Source organism: Lonchura striata, chromosome 17, assembly GCF_050655825.1.
Source record: "Lonchura striata isolate lonStrDom1 chromosome 17, ASM5065582v1, whole genome shotgun sequence".
Classification (NCBI taxonomy): domain Eukaryota; kingdom Metazoa; phylum Chordata; class Aves; order Passeriformes; family Estrildidae; genus Lonchura; species Lonchura striata.
The window spans coordinates 13,261,001-13,282,500 of record NC_140719.1 but is presented as its reverse complement, the minus strand read 5'-3'; the positions used below and the strand labels follow the sequence as shown (position 1 = coordinate 13,282,500).

The 21,500-nt window shown below is 43.0% G+C and overlaps 1 protein-coding gene across 7 annotated transcripts in view; it reads left to right on the top strand.

Annotated features, from left to right (window-relative positions):
* DENND1A (DENN domain containing 1A) overlaps positions 1 to 21,500 on the top strand; it is a 152,947-nt gene that overhangs the window by 34,154 nt on the left and 97,293 nt on the right. For 6 of the 7 annotated variants that reach the window (XM_021543691.3, XM_021543690.3, XM_085556350.1 and 3 more), the window contains exons 4-5: positions 10,666 to 10,715; positions 13,541 to 13,660. In XM_021543691.3, the coding sequence (XP_021399366.3) occupies positions 10,666 to 10,715; positions 13,541 to 13,660 (170 nt within the window). Of the gene's footprint in view, positions 1 to 10,665; positions 10,716 to 10,880; positions 10,987 to 13,540; positions 13,661 to 21,500 lie in introns of all 7 variants that reach the window. The other variant, XM_085556349.1, reaches the window with a different exon arrangement.

Below are 21,500 nucleotides of genomic sequence, written 5' to 3'. Positions count from 1 at the left end.
GAGTCTGTGAGCATTGTGCAAACATTGCACACAGGGAAAAATGAAAAGCACTTTCTTTGTGTCATTGAGAGTTGTGTGATTGGAGAGTTGTTACACAGTGCTGGCCACTAATGGAGCATAAACTCCCTGTCTTGGAAAGTCTGTGTGCACTAAGGGACTGAGCTGCTTGAACAGGGATGATTGGGATGATTATGATCCAGTTAAATATTTCTGAATTGCACATAATCTGAGGATAAACTTTTTACCTTACAGGTTGCGTACACATTATGATAAAACCTATCTTAAGAGTAATTTAAATTAAGAGCTGTCCTTTTGGGAGCAGATGAAGTTGGGTGGGGAAGGCTGAGGAGTTAGTAATTTAGAAAATGTAGAAAAGTGGTTCTGATGTTTTTTGTCTTTGAGCTTCTGATTGAAGTAGCTGCGGCACATGATCCTATCTGGGAAAGAGCTGAGGTGGAAATGTTTGTTTTCCTGTTTGTGCATCATTGATAGCATTAATTGACTATCTTTTCACGTACGATATCTGTGTCTCATGGTGCAGGGCAGGGTGGTAAAAGTGCAGAAAACAAATAGTAATTAACTGGCAATTAATGTTTTGAAGGAGCTCAGGAGGTTACTTATTTTGGCGTGAGAGTACCTGAGGTAGTATTGGACTCTGGAGTCTGTCTATGAAAACCACACCAAAAGCCAGTGTCCAGAAGTCAGAAGAATTTTAAATAGAAATAGAGGAATAGTTGGGTTCAACTATGAGGAAGTATGTCCAAGCCACTTTCTAAACCATCTCAGTTCTCTTTCATGAAAAATTTGAATAGATATTGGAAGTTTGCTAAACACAATTTGATTTTACTACAGACGATTCAGCGAGTGCAAACATTACTGGCTACAATCGTATGGCCTTTGTTATACAAGAGGTCAGACTAGATGATCATAATGGTCCCTTCTGGTCTTAAAAATCTGTGAATATATGAATAATTTAAAATCTGTCCTGCAAACAGGAGGTGGTGATATTAAAATCCTGTGGGACTGCTTGTGTGAGTAGAGGTTGTGGGATCAAGCCTAGAGTGAGTAATCATTATCACTTTTGTTTAAATTTATTGATAAAGGTATAAAATATTCACTGCAGGTAAAGTTTGGTTTCTTTAAAATGGGAGATGCTTTTGGAAGTTGTCTTGTACCAGACTCCTGGACCATTCAGTTTTATACTGGTGCTATTGATTGATTCATAAACTATTTCAAAATTATTGTTTAGAGACTTGTGACATGTAGAAAACATCTTTGTTTTGTTTAAGAAGAATATGAAATAACATTCAAGGTCCTGCCAGTGGGGGTTTGGGCATATTAAAGTACAGCCAGCTCATCTTCCTGCATGTAAAGCTCTTCCTTTCTCCTTCTGGTGGTGGTGTTTGCATGGGCAGGAGCTGGGAAGTGCTGTCCCTTGCAAAGAAGAGTTTTTGGTGATGATGGATGACACTCGTTGGTATTCACACACTCAGTCCTTCACGTGTGTCTGGACAGCAGCATGGAACTGGTGGCATGTCACAGGGACAAGCTGGACATGACCTTTGTTAAACCAAGGAAGTCCAAAGTTCTTTGCTTTGCACTTGGAAAACTTCAGATTCTGAGTTTGGTCATCTTTGATCATATCAGCTCTCCTTTCTTCAACAACCGCTTTCCAGGACTAATGAATGTTTTTATAGCTCTCAGGTTTTGACCACAATTCTCCCTAACATATTCTCGTATTTGAAAATCTGAAAGTTGTAGAAATGCTGATCTATTTAAAAAGCTTTATCCTCTTACAACCTTCAGTTTTCTGAAGTGATCACTCACTCCTTCTCATCTCTGCAAAGTATGTTGGAGAAGTTCTTCTTGCCCTGTGGGCAAGAGTGTCCTCATCATACTCACCATTTAAATCTTTGTTCTTTAGGGAATTCTCAAACCGGTGTGACGGGAACACGAGCCTGAGAAACAGGGCCTTGGGAAGTTTCAAAGTTGGTCAGCTGTTGCCCCCTTTGGGATGATTGTTCAGTTGTGTTACACTTCTCCCTGCAGCAGGCAGATACTGCCTGGGTGAGGGAGGTGTTAAACAACTTTGTTAGTGGCAACTTCAACACGTTCCTCAGCAGAGAGGAGCATCTTGGGCACAGCTATTGGACACCTGTGAGAAGGCAAATCCAGGGGCTCTACCAGCTGCTGGTACTTGATAGTGCTGTGACAGCTGCATCCTTAGCAGTGAGATTTCCTTTTCAGGTAACAACTTTTGAAGTGTTACTCTGTTTTCTTCTAAGTCCACCGGCACTGATGGGACAGGTTTCCTCAGTACTCGTCAGCAATTAGCTGTTTGCTCGGTTGTTGGTTTGGATTCCCAGTCCGTAGCTTATTTCTGCTGAGGCTGTCACTGATGGGGATTTTTGGTATGAAATGACAAAGGGGATTCAGGATTCCCTTTGGTAACCATGCAGGAAGAAATTGAAGTCCAGTGTTCATCTCTCACAGTTTTTAATGCTTCGAGTTTCCATATAAGACCTTTTCAATGAAATTACTAAGTTTTGCAGTGGGAGTTGGTAGAATTTCTCTAATACGGAAACGGCAGAAATGTGATTTCAGAGACCTCCTGTGCACAGAGGCAGAGGTTGGTGGCCAATCTTTACCTTGTCCTCTTAGACACAAAATTCTGCTCTTGGCTTTAAAGTGTTTGAACATTGCAAATTTCTGCACATCCTTTTTCTTGAGCAAGAGATGGGAGTTGATTTTTAATGATATTTACTATTTGTTGAACTAAATGGTTTGCTCGTTTTTCTCTCTTTTTTTTCCTATCTGGCTGTTTGTTGATAACATCTTAGGGATTAATTTTTCCTTTAATTCAGTTTACCATATGTTGTGCCTGGATGTGGCAGAAGTGTATATGAAAATTTGCACCCAGCTAGAATAGATTATAATCTTTAAAAAAGTCGTAACTGTGGGTTTTTTCCTACCTTATGAAAAATGAATCTCCTGTTGGGACTGAACTAAGTGCAGATTTCTAAAGGTGTAACATAGTTACATGGGTGGGTTTTGATTGTAGGTTTTAATTTCTGTTTGGAGCTCTGGCTCTTCTCTTTTAACATATTATATTTGTGAGAATGAATTCCTGTGGCTTGCTTTATCTGAGTATAGCAAAGACCAAATCTGGTTGTGTATATGACTGAAAATCTAATTGGAACAGTGCTGCCACAGTAGTCTCCTGTGATGATAAAGTTTGTATTTGACAAACAGAGCTCTTTTTCGGGTGCTGTAGCAGACAGTGCTTCCAAGTATTTCCTTGCCTTGTATTTTGGGGAGGCTGCACAGTGGATGGGGCAGTGGTGATTAGCAAAGCCTGATCCTGCCCAGTTATGTAAACAGAGCATTTCTTTCACACACATCTTGTTAACTCTCTGCTGCAGACCTTTATTGGTGCTTCTTCAATAATTTGTTTAAACTATGCAGTACAGATTCCTTATTTTAGCACTAAGACGTACAAAGGCTTCTTTTAGCAGCCTTTAATTTTGTACTTATGTATGTGACATAGCCTGTGGCTGTGATCTCTGCTGTGAATCTGCAGTTGTTTTGGGATGAAAGCAGAAGGCAGCTGGAAACTCAGTAGCTACATCTAGCTGTCTACCTAGAGAAGGCCTTGATTTCAAGTTTATCTAAACAAGCTCGACTAATCCCAACTATCTGGGGGGATCCACTGTCAAAACAAGCAGCATGGCCCTAAGGCAAACACAACCATACAGAAATGAAGGCTGGGACTTCCAATACTCCAATGACTGCATACTGGAGGCTTTTTTTCCTGAAAAGAGAGTAAGAGAGGTACAATTTGCATAATGCCTTTTCATCAGGAACTTTTGGAAAGCTGACAGAGGTCCAGCTTATAGCGCTGTAGCCACAATACAGAGTCTATAGGAGAATCCTTGAATGACCTGACCATATTGAAAGAAAAAATGAAAGCATCGAAGTATAGCCAAGTGAGTGTGGAAAAGAGGGCTGGTGCATTGTCTAACATCTGCTCTACTTCTCGTTAGTTTTGTTCTTCGGTATTCTATGTGGACTTTGGAGAAACCTAAGACAGCCTAACATGAATCCTATAATCTTCCTTCTGAATATTTATGTAGTGTGCCAGCCTCTAAGCTGTCCTTTGCATCTTCCTACTTCCCCCTCATTTTCATGCTCTCAAATGAGGCCAACATTTCAAAAGCTAAATAAATGTTTGTGAATGTTTATAAAAGATTTGCATAAATTTGTCCTTGTTTGACAAAGATCACTTTTTTCTTATGCCAGTTCTGAAATATTTTAAAGGTTTCAGTGCTTGTCTTGACAACAAAGTCCTGCCTCAGAGAACAATGATTGCTGATTAAGTGGGTATGTGCTCGGAGCTGAATAGACCAATGGAGACCACGGCTGAAAAGGCCACTCATCTTAAGCCAGAATTATAATATTTAACAAATGCTAACCCAAGGATAGATTTAAAGCTTTGGTTTCAGTGCAGTGTACCTGGGCAACTTTCTTAGGGGGCTGAGCAGGATGTGATTATCTTTTCACAGCTAATAGTTCTCACCTCATTTCTGCTAAATCTGCAAGTGAAAATACTCCTCGGTTTTAGTAATTAAATGTTTAAAATACATTTAATTGACTCAGTGTTCCAGCTCTCTGCTATTGGCACTTCTTACCTTTACCAATTGATCACTGTTTATGCACATAATTGGACCTGATTTTTTTTATGCCTGTTAGTATAATTTTTCAGTTATTTTTGATTTAAGGCTGGAACAATTATTCAACAGTACAACAGTAGCTGTAGATTTTTTTGTAGCTAAAAATCTATTTCTCTTAAAATGAAACTAAATCTCTGCTTTTACTGAAGGAGTTTTAAAGAAATTTGTTGAGGAGATCTCTTTGAAAAACCGCTTAAATATTTAGCTCAGTTTTACTTTCAGATTTTTTTTCTACTGGAGAAAAGTAATAGTCGTTCCTGTTCTTTTGTTCCATGAGTTGAGAGGTTGAAGTTGTCATTAAGGCAAAAACTAGAGCTACTTCTCTGACACAGTTTTTATCACATCTGCTAGGCCTGTGTCCCAGGAGGAGCTGAGCAGAGCCCGGAATTCAGCATAGGCCCATTATCTGCTGGTTTTGCGTGTGTTGTAAAAGGAGTGAGACCTCAGGGAGGCTTGGAGCCTCCTCCCGTGTAATGTCCAAATCAGATTTGAAGGACTGGTGGCAGGAAAGCTTTGGCCTTGGGGTGTGAATTCTAAGAAACAGAGTCACAATTAGGTTTAAAAAATTCAGGGATTTTGAGCTTTATCTTGAAATATGTTTTTAGTAATGCAAGGAGAAAAGTTGCCCATCTGTGCACATATTTTGTACGTTTAAAATATTTAAATGCTAGCAGGCCTCAATATGCTTAGGAAATGTTATTTATCTCCTGCTCTTCCTATTTCCAGGATTGTGGATATGCATGCTGGGTTTTTTTGTTTGTTTGTTTGTTTAAAACAGTGTTTTCCTGAGAGCAATCAGTTACCTTCAATGAAATGCTGTTATTTTGTATGGCCCTTCAATGAAATGCTGTTATTTTGTATGGCCCTGTTCCCCTGCTGTCTCTCAGATAGGGATGGGCGGCTTTGGGAGAAAAACCCTCACCTAATTCAAGCTTTAGAATTGCTCAGAAAGAGCTGGTGGGTTTCTGGAACATAGAACAAATGGATAATCTCATGCTATACTGGTGTTGGAATACCAGTAGAATTAGAAAAGTAGGCATAAAACTAAATTCAGGCAATTTAAAGTAATTTTATTAAGCACATTATGTCCAGATTTTTTGGGTGTAGAACAGTCTTTAAAAGAACTGATGAAAATAATTGCATAAAACATTTAGTACTTTACAAAATTCAGTAATGTTCAGTAAGGATATAAGGCATAAAAAGATTTTATTGCAAAATCAATGCAATATGAAATTGACATAAATATTTTAAACAAGCAATGATTTTTCAAAAAGAATCTGTGTTGTACCAGTTTTCTCAAAACTAGAAAAACCTTTAGAACTTAGAGAAATTTTGGGTTTAAGGTAATTGTTTGCTTTTTTGAATTCTTAAACCTGTTACTCCCTTGCAGTGGATCATTTAATTAATCGTTAGCTTAAAATTATCCAAATAGATGAATTAAATATAAGAGCAGTTTACAATTCTGTGGGTATAGGAGAGATTAACGGACAACCCAAGTTTAATTGGATAATATTTTGCTTCAGTTAAGCTCTTAGCACTTTTTAATGCTAAGTTAACATTTCTGTAATGTTTAAATTCGATGCCTATTACTTCTGAGGAGTAATAAAGTCACCAGTAGTTGCCCACTGGCCTATGGAGATGCTGTTCCCTGTGCTCACACACCCTGAGCCCATCAGGCTGGATGCATTTCTCTTCTGGGCCCTCCCTGTTCTCCAGTTCCTCCTCCATCCTTCCTCAGTCTGTTGTTCTTGGAAGTCTCTTGGTGGCCCTCCATGGCAGAGGGAGCATTTCATGCTGCTTTGCTGGGTTCAGGTGGCCTTTCAGGCTGGGTAAGGTGAAAAGGGTTTCCACCCTCTCTGTGTGGAGTTTCATTTGCAGCAGCCTCAGCTGTACTTTGCCTCAGGTGTAAGGGCAAGGAAATGAAACAGCAATCCACCTTTTTCATCATCTCTTCTCCATGGAAAACTCCTCTCACTGGCCATGCTCTGTTCTCTTGTAACATGTACTTGTGGGGTTTTGGGTTCCCTCCTTTCCACCTCCCCTCCAGGATCCTCAGCTGAAGGTCCAGTCTCTACTCTGGGTGGTCCTTCCAATTTCATCTAGATTTTCCTCAGTTTATCCATTACAGGTTCCCAGCCTGTTGGTTTGTGTGGTGTGTTGTTACCCTGCTCCGACTCCCTTTCCTATCTGAGTATCATACCTTAACCATTCAGCATTTTCCACAGATCTCCTGGTATTTTAATTTCTTTTCTGTCCCACTTCTCCCTACATTTCTTGTTCCCCTTTGCATCTCTGGTGTCTCGTGCATCTTTCTAGGAGCAGCTACTTTGCAGCAGACCCTTCTCTAGCCCAGCCATTTGCACATCATTTATCAGTGCAGTTTTATTTAATTGCAGCCGCACGTGGGATATTTGTTAGTGATGTTCATTTGAGCAGAAGTGAAGCAACCCACTGTATTTAAGAGAATGTGAAGTTGTTCTGTTGATTTGGAAGTGGGAGCATACGGTGAAGGGTTTAAAAATAAAAAAGACTTCAGCTACAGCTTGCATATTAAATTCACAAGTGAATGTGCACATTTTTTCAGCATTGTTGAGCTTTCTTTACTGTTTGGTTGCAATAGAGAGATGGTTTGGGACACGAGCCCGGTGTGTATTGTGTGCATTTCCCAGCCTGCTTTCCGAGTCTGTCCTGCCTGTGTAGGAAAGCCTTGCAGAGCCTGCCTCACCTTCAGAGTGGCTGTGACACAAAAGGGCCGAGCGCGGTGTTCCTGCCTCATTTATTTTGAAAACTTTGCTACTGAAACCAAACTTAATCAATGAGCTCTGTGTTGTCTCCGATAAGTTATGTACTGGCTTTATTGATTGGGAAGGATTTTAGAAAACCCATGTGGGGTTTATAATGTCAGCAGTGTTTTGATTATGAAAAGAGTTGGAACCTTGGGACGGGGAGCCAGGTGGTGCCTGTGCCGCAGCCCCCGGTGCCGCGGCTGCGCCGCATCCCCCGGGACACGGTTCATGCCCTGCACTTCAGCTCTGCTGCCTGGCTGCTGGGGATGCACTTTTTGCTCATTAAAATGTTAAAAATCAAACTGCATGTAAAAAGATTTGTGAAAATATAAACTTGGGGATTGATCCAGAAAACTGGCGTGTGGTCCCCTGGAGACCCCGGCGGCAGCTCCTGGGTAATTTCCGTTGATCAGCTGCCTGTCCTGGATTGCTGGGGGGTTCTGCTCCTCTTTTTAGGGGCTTTTGCTTTACAGGCGTTTATGCAGGTTTTTCTTTAGGAAAATAGCCGTAAGGGAATAAAACAAGAAAACAGACTATTGAAACTTCCTCTGTGCTTCATGTTGGGTTTAAAAAATAAAAAGCTTATAAGATATTGACATGGAACAATTGTAGGTTTTGTTTTGTTTGAAATCATAAAAAAATGAAGAATTTTCTAGGTCATAAGCAATAACCTATAGAGGTTGGATAGAATGTTGCATATGAATGATGTAGGTATTGCTTATCTTTCAAACTGAAGAGTATTTAAAGACTTTTAAAAAAAGCAGCATTATATTTAGAGTAATGAGCTTGCAACTTGAGCAAAAAATGGGATAGCTCTCCAGCAACTGTTTTTCTTACATGCAAAGGATCAGCAGTTTTCCTAATTAAAAACTAATTCTACATATGGTATTTATATTATTTTATTAGTTACCATTGAAAAATAAGTCTGCAGTTAACCTGTGCTAGTCTCAGCTTTTTTGGTTGTGAATTGAGGCAGATAAGAATTGGTGCATAATGAATGGCAAATTATGTGCAATGACACTGCAAAATATCACTGTAAAATCCTTCTTTAAAAGAGAAGGCAGTTTAGAGCAGTACAGTACCAATGTATGCCCTGTTTACATGAACATTTCCTTTGCTGTGTTTAGGAAGCTGTAAATATCAAGGAACAAGTGCAGACTAAGTTCTTAGTAATGCACTTCTCAAGTGACACAAAGCTGATGAGATGCTGAATGTTTTATTATGGGAATGGTTTTACTTGCAGTTACAGGAATTATTCAAGTCATCAAAATAATGGAGAGAATATATTCTGCCATTTTGAAGAGACTGATGGCTTTGTCTTCTAATATGATTTTGTTTCTGAAAAAATAGCTAAAGTCACTGTTTTGAGGACAGTGTGTATTGATAAAGCAAATAAAGATACAGGCACTTTGTTTTGCTGATATAATAATTTCACAGTTTTAGAATTCTTTTGTGGGTTTTGTTTGTTTGTTTGTTTGCTGACATTTTGCACTGTAAGATTTCAGTTGTGGCAAAGGACCACTGTGTAGTAGTTAAAATTTGTCCAGATGCAGTTTGTGTGCCTGAGCAATTGGAGTTGTTCAGCTTGTGAAAGTCAGTGAGATTTTGCTCAGGGGCAACCCGATCATATTAATGAGACCTTTACTATCAAGGCATTATTTTGTATCAAGATAGAGATTTCTGCAGAGTTTACTCTGCAATCTACATAGCTCCTTTCCAAGTTTCCTGCTGCAATTCAAAGGAGGAGACGTCTTTGCTCTACATGGCATTCTTCAGTAGATCCTTTCTTGTTCTCTAAAAACAGGAGGATGTTAAATAATCTATCAGTAAACTGTCAAGAAGTCAAAGTTTCCATATCTGTTTTTGCCTGAAATCCTCAGAACTTGCCACATTTTAGTTGTCAAGAAACCTCCAAAGAAGAGTGTGAGCAGTTGAGCCTGAAACCACGGCTCAGGATGGGCTGTGCTTGTTTGAATTATGCAGGAGGAGCATGTTCCTGCAAGGGAGTCAATATGTTTTGTGCTTCACTGGAGAGGTTATTAGATTGATGGAGTTTATTTGGGAATGATGGCATTTGGCTTAGAAATAAATGAAGCAAGAAGCATCTCTTTAGTTACTGATGATAATTTATTGCTATTGGTCAGAAAAGTGTTGATTTTATCAGAGGGTTTGTTGTTTGTTCAGGGTTCTGAAAACAGAAATAGAATTTGCACTTCAGGACCTGAAATATTGAAGTGTGAAGGAGAATGAGCAATGAATTGGCTGTAGGAAAGATCTGTAAACTGAGAGAACTTTCTGGTGTCTTGTGGGTTACAGAATTCAAATTTTGAAGGTCTAATGGTTTGCTTTTGTCTGTGAACACAACTGTTTTGGGACTAACATGTTTCTGGTTTTGCCTCTTTAGTGACTGTACTTGTTTAATGTTGAAAATTATTAATTTATCTGCTGATCATGTTTTCACTTTTCATATTCATCCTTTTCTTTGCTCCCATGCTTAAACGCTTTTGTGTTTGTGGTGCTGTTTTGCAACTTCTAGAAAATGGTTGGTAGGTTAAACAATCCATATCAGTTTTAATACACATTATTTTAATCAGTCTTTTAACTCTGAGATTTCCTTTCTCATAGCAGTAGGCAACATTAAACATTCCTGCTATGAGACCTATTGGCTTCATCTTTTGTTGTTTATCTTGCTGATGTTAGGAAGTATTCTCTAATCCCCCAGACCTCTGTTCCTAGGTAACAGTCAAAAGCTGTGCCAGCAGAATGGTCCTGCCAGGCCAGGCCCATGTGGTTTGGTGTTATTCACTCCGATCCATATGGTCAGGGAAGGGACTGTCCCCAGAGAGGTGTTAACACTCAACAACCCAACCTCCTCCTCCTCTTTGGAGAATTGCTGGATGGCTCCTGCTGCCTGCCCATGTGTGAATCTTGATTAATTTTTCATTTTTAATGAAGTTTGATCATGTTTATTATTTCACATGATTGACTGCCTGGTACTACTTCCATGTAATTGATAAAACCCATATTTCTTCATCTGTCTTTTATTTCTTCAGGGCAAACTTGTGAAATTGTGTGATGTGGTTAATATTAGATTTATTGGTCCCCATAGATGTATAAATTATCTTTTTTTTCTCTCTCTCTCTCTACAGGAAGTTCTACAGACTCTGACCAAGTTTTGTTTCCCCTTCTATGTGGACAGGTATTGTTAGCTTTTCAAACTTTACAAGAAAATAAGCTTGTCAATAAAACCCCTGTAGAAAATAAAAGCCATACCATTCATAGTGTTCTGTCTGTGTGACTGGGACTTACAGCACCTGAGTGCAAATTATAGTCTCAGAATCACTTTTTCCTGGGGTTTTTACAGGCACCATGAAACAAAAAGAAGTTTTAAAATTTGGAGTTGTTCGGTGGGAGTACTCTGAGGGTGTTTTGTTTTACTTCTGCACAATGCTTGGATGGAAAATGCTTGGGTAGGAATTGTCAAATATGCATATTAATATCAAAGCTTTGTCTGCTTGTGCATTTTATTTCTTAAGTGCCAAAATTTGGGTGGAACAATTAATGAAATGCTCTCCATTTGAAGGCCTCTTGATGTTGCTGGAATGCTGCTGCTTTACTTGACAGCTACTTAAGGTTTACATCTGATTTTGGGGGAGAAATTGTGAAGTGAATGTGAGAAGATGTGAGAACATATACTTCCTGTAATTTAGGAAGCTGTAGAACTTCTTTAGTTTTGCATTTACTGTGAGTTGTTCTTTATGGTTTTGTGAAAAGAACAACCATTGAAATTTTGAAAGGCTGCACCAGTGCTCATCTCATCTCTGAGCATCACTTAACTGATCAGAATGACTTGTCTTCATCAGCTGAGACACAGAATGGTTTGGGTTGAGGGAATTGACCTTTACTGTGATTTAACTGCTGCAAGTCTTTTTCTCATTTTAGAATTTGGAATCCCTGTTTTACTGCTCATCCTTTTCATTTGCTAAGGGGTGGAAGCAGGGAAATAGTCATACATTTTTTTCATGTATTTGTTTCTACTAGAAATAGTTATGCTTTCTGTGTGTGGATTTATTGTACCTAGGAGTTTTGTTTGTTTTGTTGTTTTTGGTTTTCCTCAGCAATATAACATTTTGAAAGCTAGAACACTGAAAACCCATATGGGGTGCAAATGAGAACATAATGAAAAGTGATTCCCATTTCTGGATCCACTTGTTTGTCTGACTATCACAGACTGTCACTGAAAGACTGCAAGCCAGCCAGTTTGAGTGAAAAGGAGACATTGTCACCCAGAACACACCTAATAGTTCAGATGGAGAGTGGACTTCCCACACTGCAGGAGGCAGAGCACAGCCCAGGCTCTGTGGCAGCTGAAGGAGATGCTTGTGCTCCTTCTCTTCTGGGTGTAAAAAGAGGCAGTGGTGGCTCTGAAGGTCCTGGCTCTCAGTGGCACAGGCACTCCATTCCTTTTACACTGATTCTCCTGATGTGCTGTGGCCCTGGTCAGAACCCCAGGGATGGTTGGCCATTCCTTCAGGCAGTGGCCCAGGAGTTGGCTGCTGTAGTGGGGGTGGAATGAGGCAGAGGCTCTTCTCCAGCTGCAGGGGTGCAGAGCTGCTCCTTGGTCCTGCTCCCTGCCAGGACTCTGCTAGGCAGGTGTAGGTGCTGGGGGGGATTTTATGGAAGTCATTCCTCTTCTCTCCCCTTCCTCCAGCCATAACTTCTGTCTGCCCCGTTAGAGATGAGGTTTATGCTGCTTCCATCCTGTGAGCCTCTAAATAGACCTTCTACCCATTTGAAAGCAGAGCAGTGAATCTGAAGGGTTAATACTAAAATTTTAGGAAGAACACTTTTTATGTGAGGAAGTTTATCCTTCCTTGTGAAAAATTGGCACTGAACTTGAGCAGGACCTGTCAGCAAGGTTTGGTTTCTCTAGGTCACAAGACCCTCTAGGTTTCCTCTGGAGGAACTCACCAGCTTGTCTGAGTTGTTTAATAAACAAGCTTCTCCCTGCTGCTCATGAAACGTGTTTTTTCCCCCTGTTCCATAATTTTAATTGTCAGTTCTAATGCTATTTCTCACACACGCTCTGCTCTCAACCTTGTTAAAATTAAGCATATAATCCCCTTTTAAAACACCATACTAAAATCACCATAGTAACATTACATCCAAGCTTTACAGATAAAACACACCACCAGTGAGGGACTTTTGGGTATCCCCAGCAGCTCAGTGTGGTTTGTGGAAGTAGTTGCTCTGCTGACATTTAGATTTCAGGAGGATGATAGTACTCACACTGGCTAATTCTCAGACTATTGGAATGCTTTAAATATCTGTCTTTTTGTTCATCTTCATCGCAGCATGTTTTCCCTTCCCTGTTTAGAATCCACTGAAGGATTCTTCTTTCTAAGCTGGACAGTGCCATCTTCCCCATTTGGATTCAGCTTTTACTTCTGCAAGTCTGTTTTTCCTTTGTTTCCTCTAGGCACTAAGTGTGTACTGTCCCACAAAAATTTCTTTTTTGCATGTGGCATCATAGAAGAGAATATTTTAAAGCCTGTGACCGTTAGTTAAATGGCTTTGAATTTACCAGGGTATTTGTTGCAATAGGTAGGAGTGATTTGTAAAGCTACATGTCAGTGCAAGTCAGATTTCTCAGTTTTCAGAAAACCTAAAAAAACCCTTGAACGTGACCTGAAATAAGTCTTAATTTCCTATAATTAGAAATATTTGGGTTATATGAGAGAACATGGGGTTGGTTGCTGGTTGATAATCAGAACCATTTTCTTTTAGAGATAAACTCATTATTAATATCCTCCCACACTTAAAAAAATGAGAAAAATAAACCACGAACCCCCCACTCCTCCCTCATCAAGCGTATTTATGGTTCTGGAGGGTGCATACTTTTTAGTTAATTTCTCAAAAAAACTCTGCTGAAAGAGGAAATGTTATAGGTTCAATGACTTGGATGTGATACTTGACACAGAGTTAGCTCAGCAGTAATTTTTCTCTCTTGCTCTCTGTTTCCAGCCATGCCATTAACCAAGTTGGGCAGAACTTCACATTTGTGCTCACAGACATTGACAGCAAGCAGAGGTTTGGCTTCTGCCGCTTATCTTCGGGGGCCAAGAGCTGCTTCTGCATCTTAAGGTAGGTCTGTGGTTTGGCAGTGTTTGACTTCGCAGCTACACTGCAGTTACCATTTCCAGCTGGTCAGGATGATTTCCCTATCTGGTCCTCAAAGTCACTGTTCTTCTGCACAAGTGGTGCAAAATCCCCTGCACTTGGAGTTCCTCTGTAGATAACTGTATTTGTTTGTAGTCAACGTTCTGGAGTTAACAACATGGAAAAAAAGTCTCTTTGCAGTAATTTGATATGACATAGCATGATGGCAGCTGTTATCTTTAGCTGTCACAACTGATCTTGTTAAGACATTTTGTGGACGTTTGTACATGCAAGTTTTATTAACAAAACATCTGTTGGTAACTGAGAGGATGTCACTGATGCTCTCCACAGCCCCAAAGTTTATATGTGTGAGCTTTCCTCTGTCCTGTTGAGAATTTTGTGAAGTTTGGCATAATAAAGACTGTCAGTGGAAGCTGGAACTATGCATTTCACAGAAAATGGGCCGAGAGGCTCTATCAGAGTAGTTTTTGATAACCTCCACACCCATGTTGGAATACAGTTCAGAATTTTTATTTATATTTGCTGCAGGAAATGGTGCCAGTAAAATAAATTTTGATGTGTTCAAATGTTTTAGTTCCATTAAGAACTTCCATGAATTGAAGATTTTCGTATGGTAAATGGTCTGTCTTGTTTAAACACATTTAAGAATTGCCTGTCTTCTACTTTCTGCTTTTTGTGTGTCTATGAGGAATTGGAAGTTCAGGAACAGTAGCCCAGGTAAAGCCAGCACAGAGGTGACTGAGGACAGCCAGGGAGGTGACAGCACAGCTGGGGCTGAAGCCTCCCAAATGAGGACACTACTCTGTGAGCAGCTGGACACATCTGTCAGGGCCATCCCTGGCTGGCTTTGCACAGGACACAACCAGGGTGTGGACAGAGGAACTTCTCTTTGTCTCATGTGGGGCACCTGAGTGGGACCCTGGGTGTGTCTGCATGTGCCCCTCTGAAGCATTCTGGGGGGACATTGAAAATACAAGGTCATCTCTCCTTGCAGGGGGCTGCACACAGCAATGCTTAATGGGAGCTTAATATTCAGAGAAATTGTGAAATCCACCCAAATTCCTAATTAATTGAGTGGGAGGCAGAGTGACAGGTGTTTGCTCAGTATCTTTTTCCATTCTGTCTGTGCTGTAGCAGACACTTCAGCTATTATTAGCTCTGGCAGTCCAGCAGCAGGGACTGTATCCTGCAGGCAGGAAGGTGTTTCCCAGCTCCCCCCAGTGCTGCTCCCCTGTGCAGCTGGGTGCTGATTTCCTCAGTCTCATGTGGGCAGTGCCTGCTTACAGAGGGTAACTTTGCCTGATCAGTGTCAAATTAAAGGAGAAACACAGTTCTGAAAAGAAAATCTGAATGAGGAATAGTCTGGGTCCCTTCTTGATCCCTCCTGGATAACAGTTCTTTGCTGTCAGCCCCCTTATGTTGAGTGAATGCCAAGAAGAAATGGAGGAGTTCTGTTGTAGTTAAATGCCTTTTGCTTCAACTCATAACCAAAAAAAACAAACAAACAAAAAAAAACCAAAAAACCAACAAACAACCACAATGGATGAACTGGGACTCTTCACTTCCTTCCTGTTGCTTCTTCTGTGCACTGATGAGAAAAAGAAAGTTCATTATTAATACAAGTTCATGCAAGTTTTAGAGGATAATAAAGAGTGTAAAACAACAATACATGAAATCACTTCCTCTCTTCCCAGGACTGCAGCTTCCATTATTGTTGTGAATCTTCTCAGTGTCCTTTATGTACTAAAGGATGGTGCATGGTAAATGGGTGGGGGAAAACATGCTGAAAAATGTGAGAACAATAAGTAAAAGCAAATGGGGATGAAAAGAATGTTTGTTTAAATGTTTTTAAATTACAGATTGGATGGCAGCAAGCTTCAAGTATTCCTTGCTATGTTCAGCAACAGTGTAAGAACTAAGTGATGGTGTTTATTACTAAAGATGATATTCACAGGCTTAGCAGGGATTTTATGGGTCTGGCTGTGGTAAAATGGTTTGGAGGTGGAAAATCATCATATGTTTAGATTAAAGAGAAACAGCAGAAATAGGATTTCTTTTCACTCAGAGAGTGCTTGAAAAAATTTCTGCAATGTTCTGGAAGCAAAGTACTCCAGGGCCAGAAGTCAGGGTCTGGACTTGAGCTTTGAAGTGACCCAGAGGCTTTTCCCTGTGGATGCAGAGCACAGCGAGGCGCCTCTTGGAGTTCAGTAGCAGTGGGGTTATCCTGTGGCCAGCAGAGAGGCAATTCCATCTGGCAGGGAACTGCTTTGACTGTTTTAACCAATACTGCTTAGAAACCTGCTTTTGAGGTAGTTACCACAGCGTTTTTCCTAGTGTAGTAGCTCCCACAGATCGATGAACTCTCTGATAACTGTGAAAGCTGCTTTTCCGGGTGTTCTTTGGTGTTTCCAGTGTGCAGCCACTCGGTTCAGTGCCGAGCCTGCCTCTCTTCGGTTCCTCTTCCCTGCCCCGGCTTTGTCGCTCAGGGGAAGCCGCGGGGCCCGGCGGGTGACCCGGGCGGCTGCGCTGCGGGGCGGCGCCAGCAGAGGGCGCGCGGGGGCGCAGGTACGGCCCAGGTGAGGCACAGACCCGCCGGGCTTGGGGTGACCCAGGTGAGGGACAGACCCTGTCCCGGAGGGTTTGGGGTGAGGGACAGACCCCGCCGGGCTTGGGGTGACCCAGGTGAGGCACAGACCCTGTCCCGGAGGGTTTGGGGTGACCCAGGTGAGGCACAGACCCTGTCCCAGAGGGTTTGGGGTGAGGCACAGACCCGCCGGGCTTGGGGTGACCCAGGTGAGGCACAGACCCTGTCCCGGAGGGTTTGGGGTGACCCAGGTGAGGCACAGACCCGCCGGGCTTGGGGTGACCCAGGTGAGGGACAGACCCTGTCCCGGAGGGTTTGGGGTGACCCAGGTGAGGGACAGACCCTGTCCCGGAGGGTTTGGGGTGAGGGACAGACCCCGCCGGGGTTGGGGTGACCCAGGTGAGGCACAGACCCTGTCCCGGAGGGTTTGGGGTGACCCAGGTGAGGGACAGACCCCGCCGGGGTTGGGGTGACCCAGGTGAGGGACAGACCCTGTCCCGGAGGGTTTGGGGTCTGAGCCCAGGTGAGTTGTTGTGGTACAAACCCACATATCCCAGGGAAATTGGAATTCCGACTACCTTTTTCAATAAAACATGTGCTTTTGAATTATGTTCTATACAGTAGAGTAAAAGCTGATATCCAGTCATCAAATTCTGTGTTCTAATTTGGGAATTTCACACCAGAATATCTTTTCTTTTTAAGACTTTATTTAAGGATTTAAGTATTTCATCTGCAATAGGATAAGTCCTAATAGCTATACACTAAGAGGCTGAATTTTTATTGTTTCACTCTAATTTCGCATCAGATTTCACATGGGCTTTTGAGGGAGAACAGTATATATCTGGATTTAGTGAAGAGATCTGGTCTTTTATTCAAAAAGAAAACAAAAGCAAATCCAAGTTTGTCTAATTTTGCTTTGGTTCACAAACTTTCTGGGCAAAGTTACTGGTTTGCAAAGGTCCTACGCTAACTGTGATTTCAGTTTTACTGAATTTGAAGTTTTTGTTGGGTTATTCAGGTTTTGTACGCAAACTGAAATCATTCTTTTGAAGTGAAATGCAGAAACATTTGTGTGGAAATCCCTCTCGGCCAAAATAGCTGAGCTCTGCACCACTCTTTTTCTAAGATAAAAAGAAATGAATCCATAATAGTTTGTGACAGATGGCAGAAAATGTAACTAACTGAATGTGATTCTGTATGGAGTTATTTGAGGTTTTTGGTGTGATTTGTTGTGAGTTCCTCTCCTCCCCCCTTTCCTTCCCTTTGATTGCAGTCTTTGTCCATTTATTCTTAGGACAGAATAAGATTTCTGAGCAGGGGCCTCTCTTGTGGTGCAAAGTGAGAATTGTTTTTAATTGAGCAGAAACATGTGGAAGGATCAGGAATATCTCAAGGGATTACAGAAAAATTCCAAATTTGTACTACTTACAGCTTGTGTTTAGAGCGAGGTCTGCTGGGAATAAATGTTAGTTAGTGTGACCTGTGACCTTAAAAACTGTTGACATGGATTTCAGCCAGAAACTGGCCACAGAACTCCTTTGTTAGGCTCATTCATAGCTCCTTGAAAACTCCAGTCAGTGAAAGTTGCCAGCTCAAATCTAAGGAAAGCAGAGCCTTTTTTTTCCCTTTTTTTTTTCTTTCTTTCTTTCTTTCTCTCTTTCTTTCTTTCTTTTTTTTTTTTTTTTTTTTCTTCCCATGCTTTGGAAACAGTGGCCGCCCCTTAACCAGCAAGACTTCTTTAATAGGGCTGCAGGGCCGGGCCCTGATTGGAACTGACAGCTTCCTGGCCCGGGTGTGCCAACTGGCAGGGCCCTGAGCCATGGGACAGACAGACAGACGGACGGACAGACAGCGCCGGGGGCTGCCCTGCCCTGCCCAGAGTCCCGGGCAGTGCCCACAGCCCCACAGCCCTGCTGGGACAGTGCAGCCCCACAGCCCCTGGACCTGCTGGGACAGTGCAGCCCCACAGCCCTGCTGGGACAGTGCAGCCCCACAGCCCTGCTGGGACAGTGCAGCCCCACAGCCCCACAGCCCTGCTGGGACAGTGCAGCCCCACAGCCCTGCTGGGACAGTGCAGCCCCACAGCCCTGCTGGGACAGTGCAGCCCCACAGCCCTGCTGGGACAGTGCAGACCCTGGACCTGCTGGGACAGTGCAGCCCCACAGCCCTGCTGGGGTAGAGTGCTCAGCCCACAGCCCTGCTGGGACAGTGCAGCCCCACAGCCCTGCTGGGACAGTGCAGCCCCACAGCCCTGCTGGGACAGTGCAGCCCCACAGCCCTGCTGGGACAGTGCAGCCCCTGGGCCCTGCTGGGACAGTGCAGCCCCACAGCCCCGCTGGGACAGTGCAGCCCCTGGACCTGCTGGGACAGTGCAGCCCCACAGCCCTGCTGGGACAGTGCAGCCCCACAGCCCTGCTGGGACAGTGCAGCCCCACAGCCCCGCTGGGACAGTGCAGCCCCTGGGCCCTGCTGGGACAGTGCAGCCCCACAGCCCTGCTGGGACAGTGCAGCCCCACAGCCCCGCTGGGACAGTGCAGCCCCACAGCCCTGCTGGGACAGTGCAGCCCCACAGCCCCGCTGGGACAGTGCAGCCCCACAGCCCCGCTGGGACAGTGCAGCCCCTGGGCCCTGCTGGGACAGTGCAGCCCCACAGCCCTGCTGGGACAGTGCAGCCCCACAGCCCCGCTGGGACAGTGCAGCCCCACAGCCCTGCTGGGACAGTGCAGCCCCACAGCCCCGCTGGGACAGTGCAGCCCCTGGGCCCTGCTGGGACAGTGCAGCCCCACAGCCCTGCTGGGACAGTGCAGCCCCTGGCCCTGCTGGGACAGTGCAGCCCCACAGCCCTGCTGGGACAGTGCAGCCCCACAGCCCTGCTGGGACAGTGCAGCCCCACAGCCCTGCTGGGACAGTGCAGCCCCACAGCCCTGCTGGGACAGTGCAGCCCCACAGCCCTGCTGGGACAGTGCAGCCCCACAGCCCTGCTGGGGTAGAGTGCTCAGCCCACAGCCCTGCTGGGGAGGGAAAAAACCCAGCCCCACAGCCCTGCTACTCTGGGGGAGGAGATTCGAGTGTTTGTGGTGAGCTTGTTTTGTAGTAATTGTCCTGTTGTGTTCTAGAATTTTCCCTTTTCATTGATTTGGCCAAAATCAATGTGTTGCTTCCATATCTATATGATTCTTTGAAGCCCTGCAGAAGATGTTTGGTAATGGCTGGAAATGCTTGGAACACTTTTTGGACAGTCTGTTTGGTCCTTGAGGTGTATCGACCCTGGAATCCCTGTTCTACTTAAAATGCTTGGGAGATGAAAGCAAATAGCAAACTGCTTCTGTTAGACATGGCAAAGGCCACAAAATACATGTATAAATCATGGGCAGTTGGATCTCTGATTCAAAACTGCAACAGAATTGTACCTAATGAAAACATTGCCGTTGAGCCTCTGATGCCTTCATAGATTTTTTTTCATTATTATTTTTTATCAGCGGCTTCAGCGCTTGCACTGACTGTCAGTGAGAGCTGGAGAGCAGAGATTCCTCAGTTCCTTTGCATGGGCCTTACAGAGAGAAGGGAAGAGGGCAGGCAGGAATCGGAGCTGCGGCCTGACCTTCTGTCTCAGAAACTGGAGTTTCTTACAAGCTGTAACCGTAGCAAACCGGGGCAACTTTGTGTGCTGGGTGACAGGAAATTGAGCTGAAGTGGCTCAGAAAATGTGCGAACGCCCCGAGGGCGTGTGCAGGGCCGGAGGGGCTCCGGGTGCTGCAGGCATTCTGCCTTAACTTGACATGTTTATAAAACAGTTTACATCTCAAAAGTTTAGGGGTTTTACCCCTGTTGATTTGCTTAAATAGACACTGGCTCTTATTTTCAGTTGCTTGTCAGAATATATATGGAAAAGTGATGAACCTAGTGAAGAGGGAGCTTGACATCAATTAAATTTAGCTATCTGCTTTGTGTTTCTTCTTCCTGATACGTGCTGTCTTCAGTATAGCTTTTCCAAACTTCCTGTGGTTTTTCCATTATTGTCCTTACAAGTTTTACAAGATAGAGATGAGCTGTTTGAAACTAATGTTCCAGGAAAAGAATAATAGAATTTTGTATTACATCTACTCATTTGTTGTCCTCCATTTTCATCTCTGCCATTAACCATTTTGTAGATGCTAGAAACTTCTTCCAGAAAGCCTGTAAGGCCTAGTATCTTCTCTTGCTTAGGTACCTTTAAATAAGATCATGGTAATTTAAATAAGCTAATAACACCTTATAGCTGGAGTAGGGGATTTGTAGTCTTTGCTGCAGAAGCTTTGCTCTGTGTGATCAATTGGTGATGAAGTTTGAACCAGAAGCTCCCCTCTGTTTCTATAATTTTTTTCTCTTACTGTCCACTAGAAACAGAAATTATTTATGTCCATCTAGTTTTGCAATTTTATCTGAAGGCATGGCTGGCTGCACTCAGATGCTGAGTTTGTAAGAGGTTATTTGGGTGATATTAGGAAGATTTTTTTCCTGCCGAACATCTAGATAAACAAGACTGCTCATTGGTAAGTGCAGCCATGAGATGTACAAAAAAATGGTATGTCCTGGCAAGTACTGATATTGGAAATATATATTAAAAGTCAAATTTTCAATAGTCAAACTTTAGTCGCTCCCTGCTTGTAAATCATGGGTTGCAAAGAAAGCCCATACAGTGCTTGTCATTGGACTAAAGATGCTGATTTTGTGTTTCATTATGTATGTGCATATACACATCATTATTCTTAGTTGAAAATTGAAGTGTTGTCCTTTAACACTGGTGCATATTTATTTCCATGTTGATTCTGGTACCGAGGCTGAGCTGCATTGATGTTGTAGTGGGATGAAGTTATCCCACTTGTGAGTTAGTAGCAGCCAGAAGTACAGGGAGTTGTTTACAGGGAGCCCATGGATTCTGCCTTTCTGTGGAAGCATTCAAGCAGCAAGGCCTGCACAGTCTGTTTGGCACAGTAGCTGCTCTCAGCTGGCCCCGTGCCCTCCTGCTGTTAGGCAGGGCAGAGGATGTGCCAGATCCCGCCTTGTGCCAGAGCAGAGCCTGCCTGCAAATCTGCTTGTAGTTAGCCTGGGGCCTTTTGGCAGCACTCTACAGCCCATTGATTTAGTTGCAATGCTTTTTCCTTAATATTTTCCATCTGGCCAACAATGACCTATAACGACAGACACAAAACAGAGTTTGAATTATGAGCAGCGTAATTG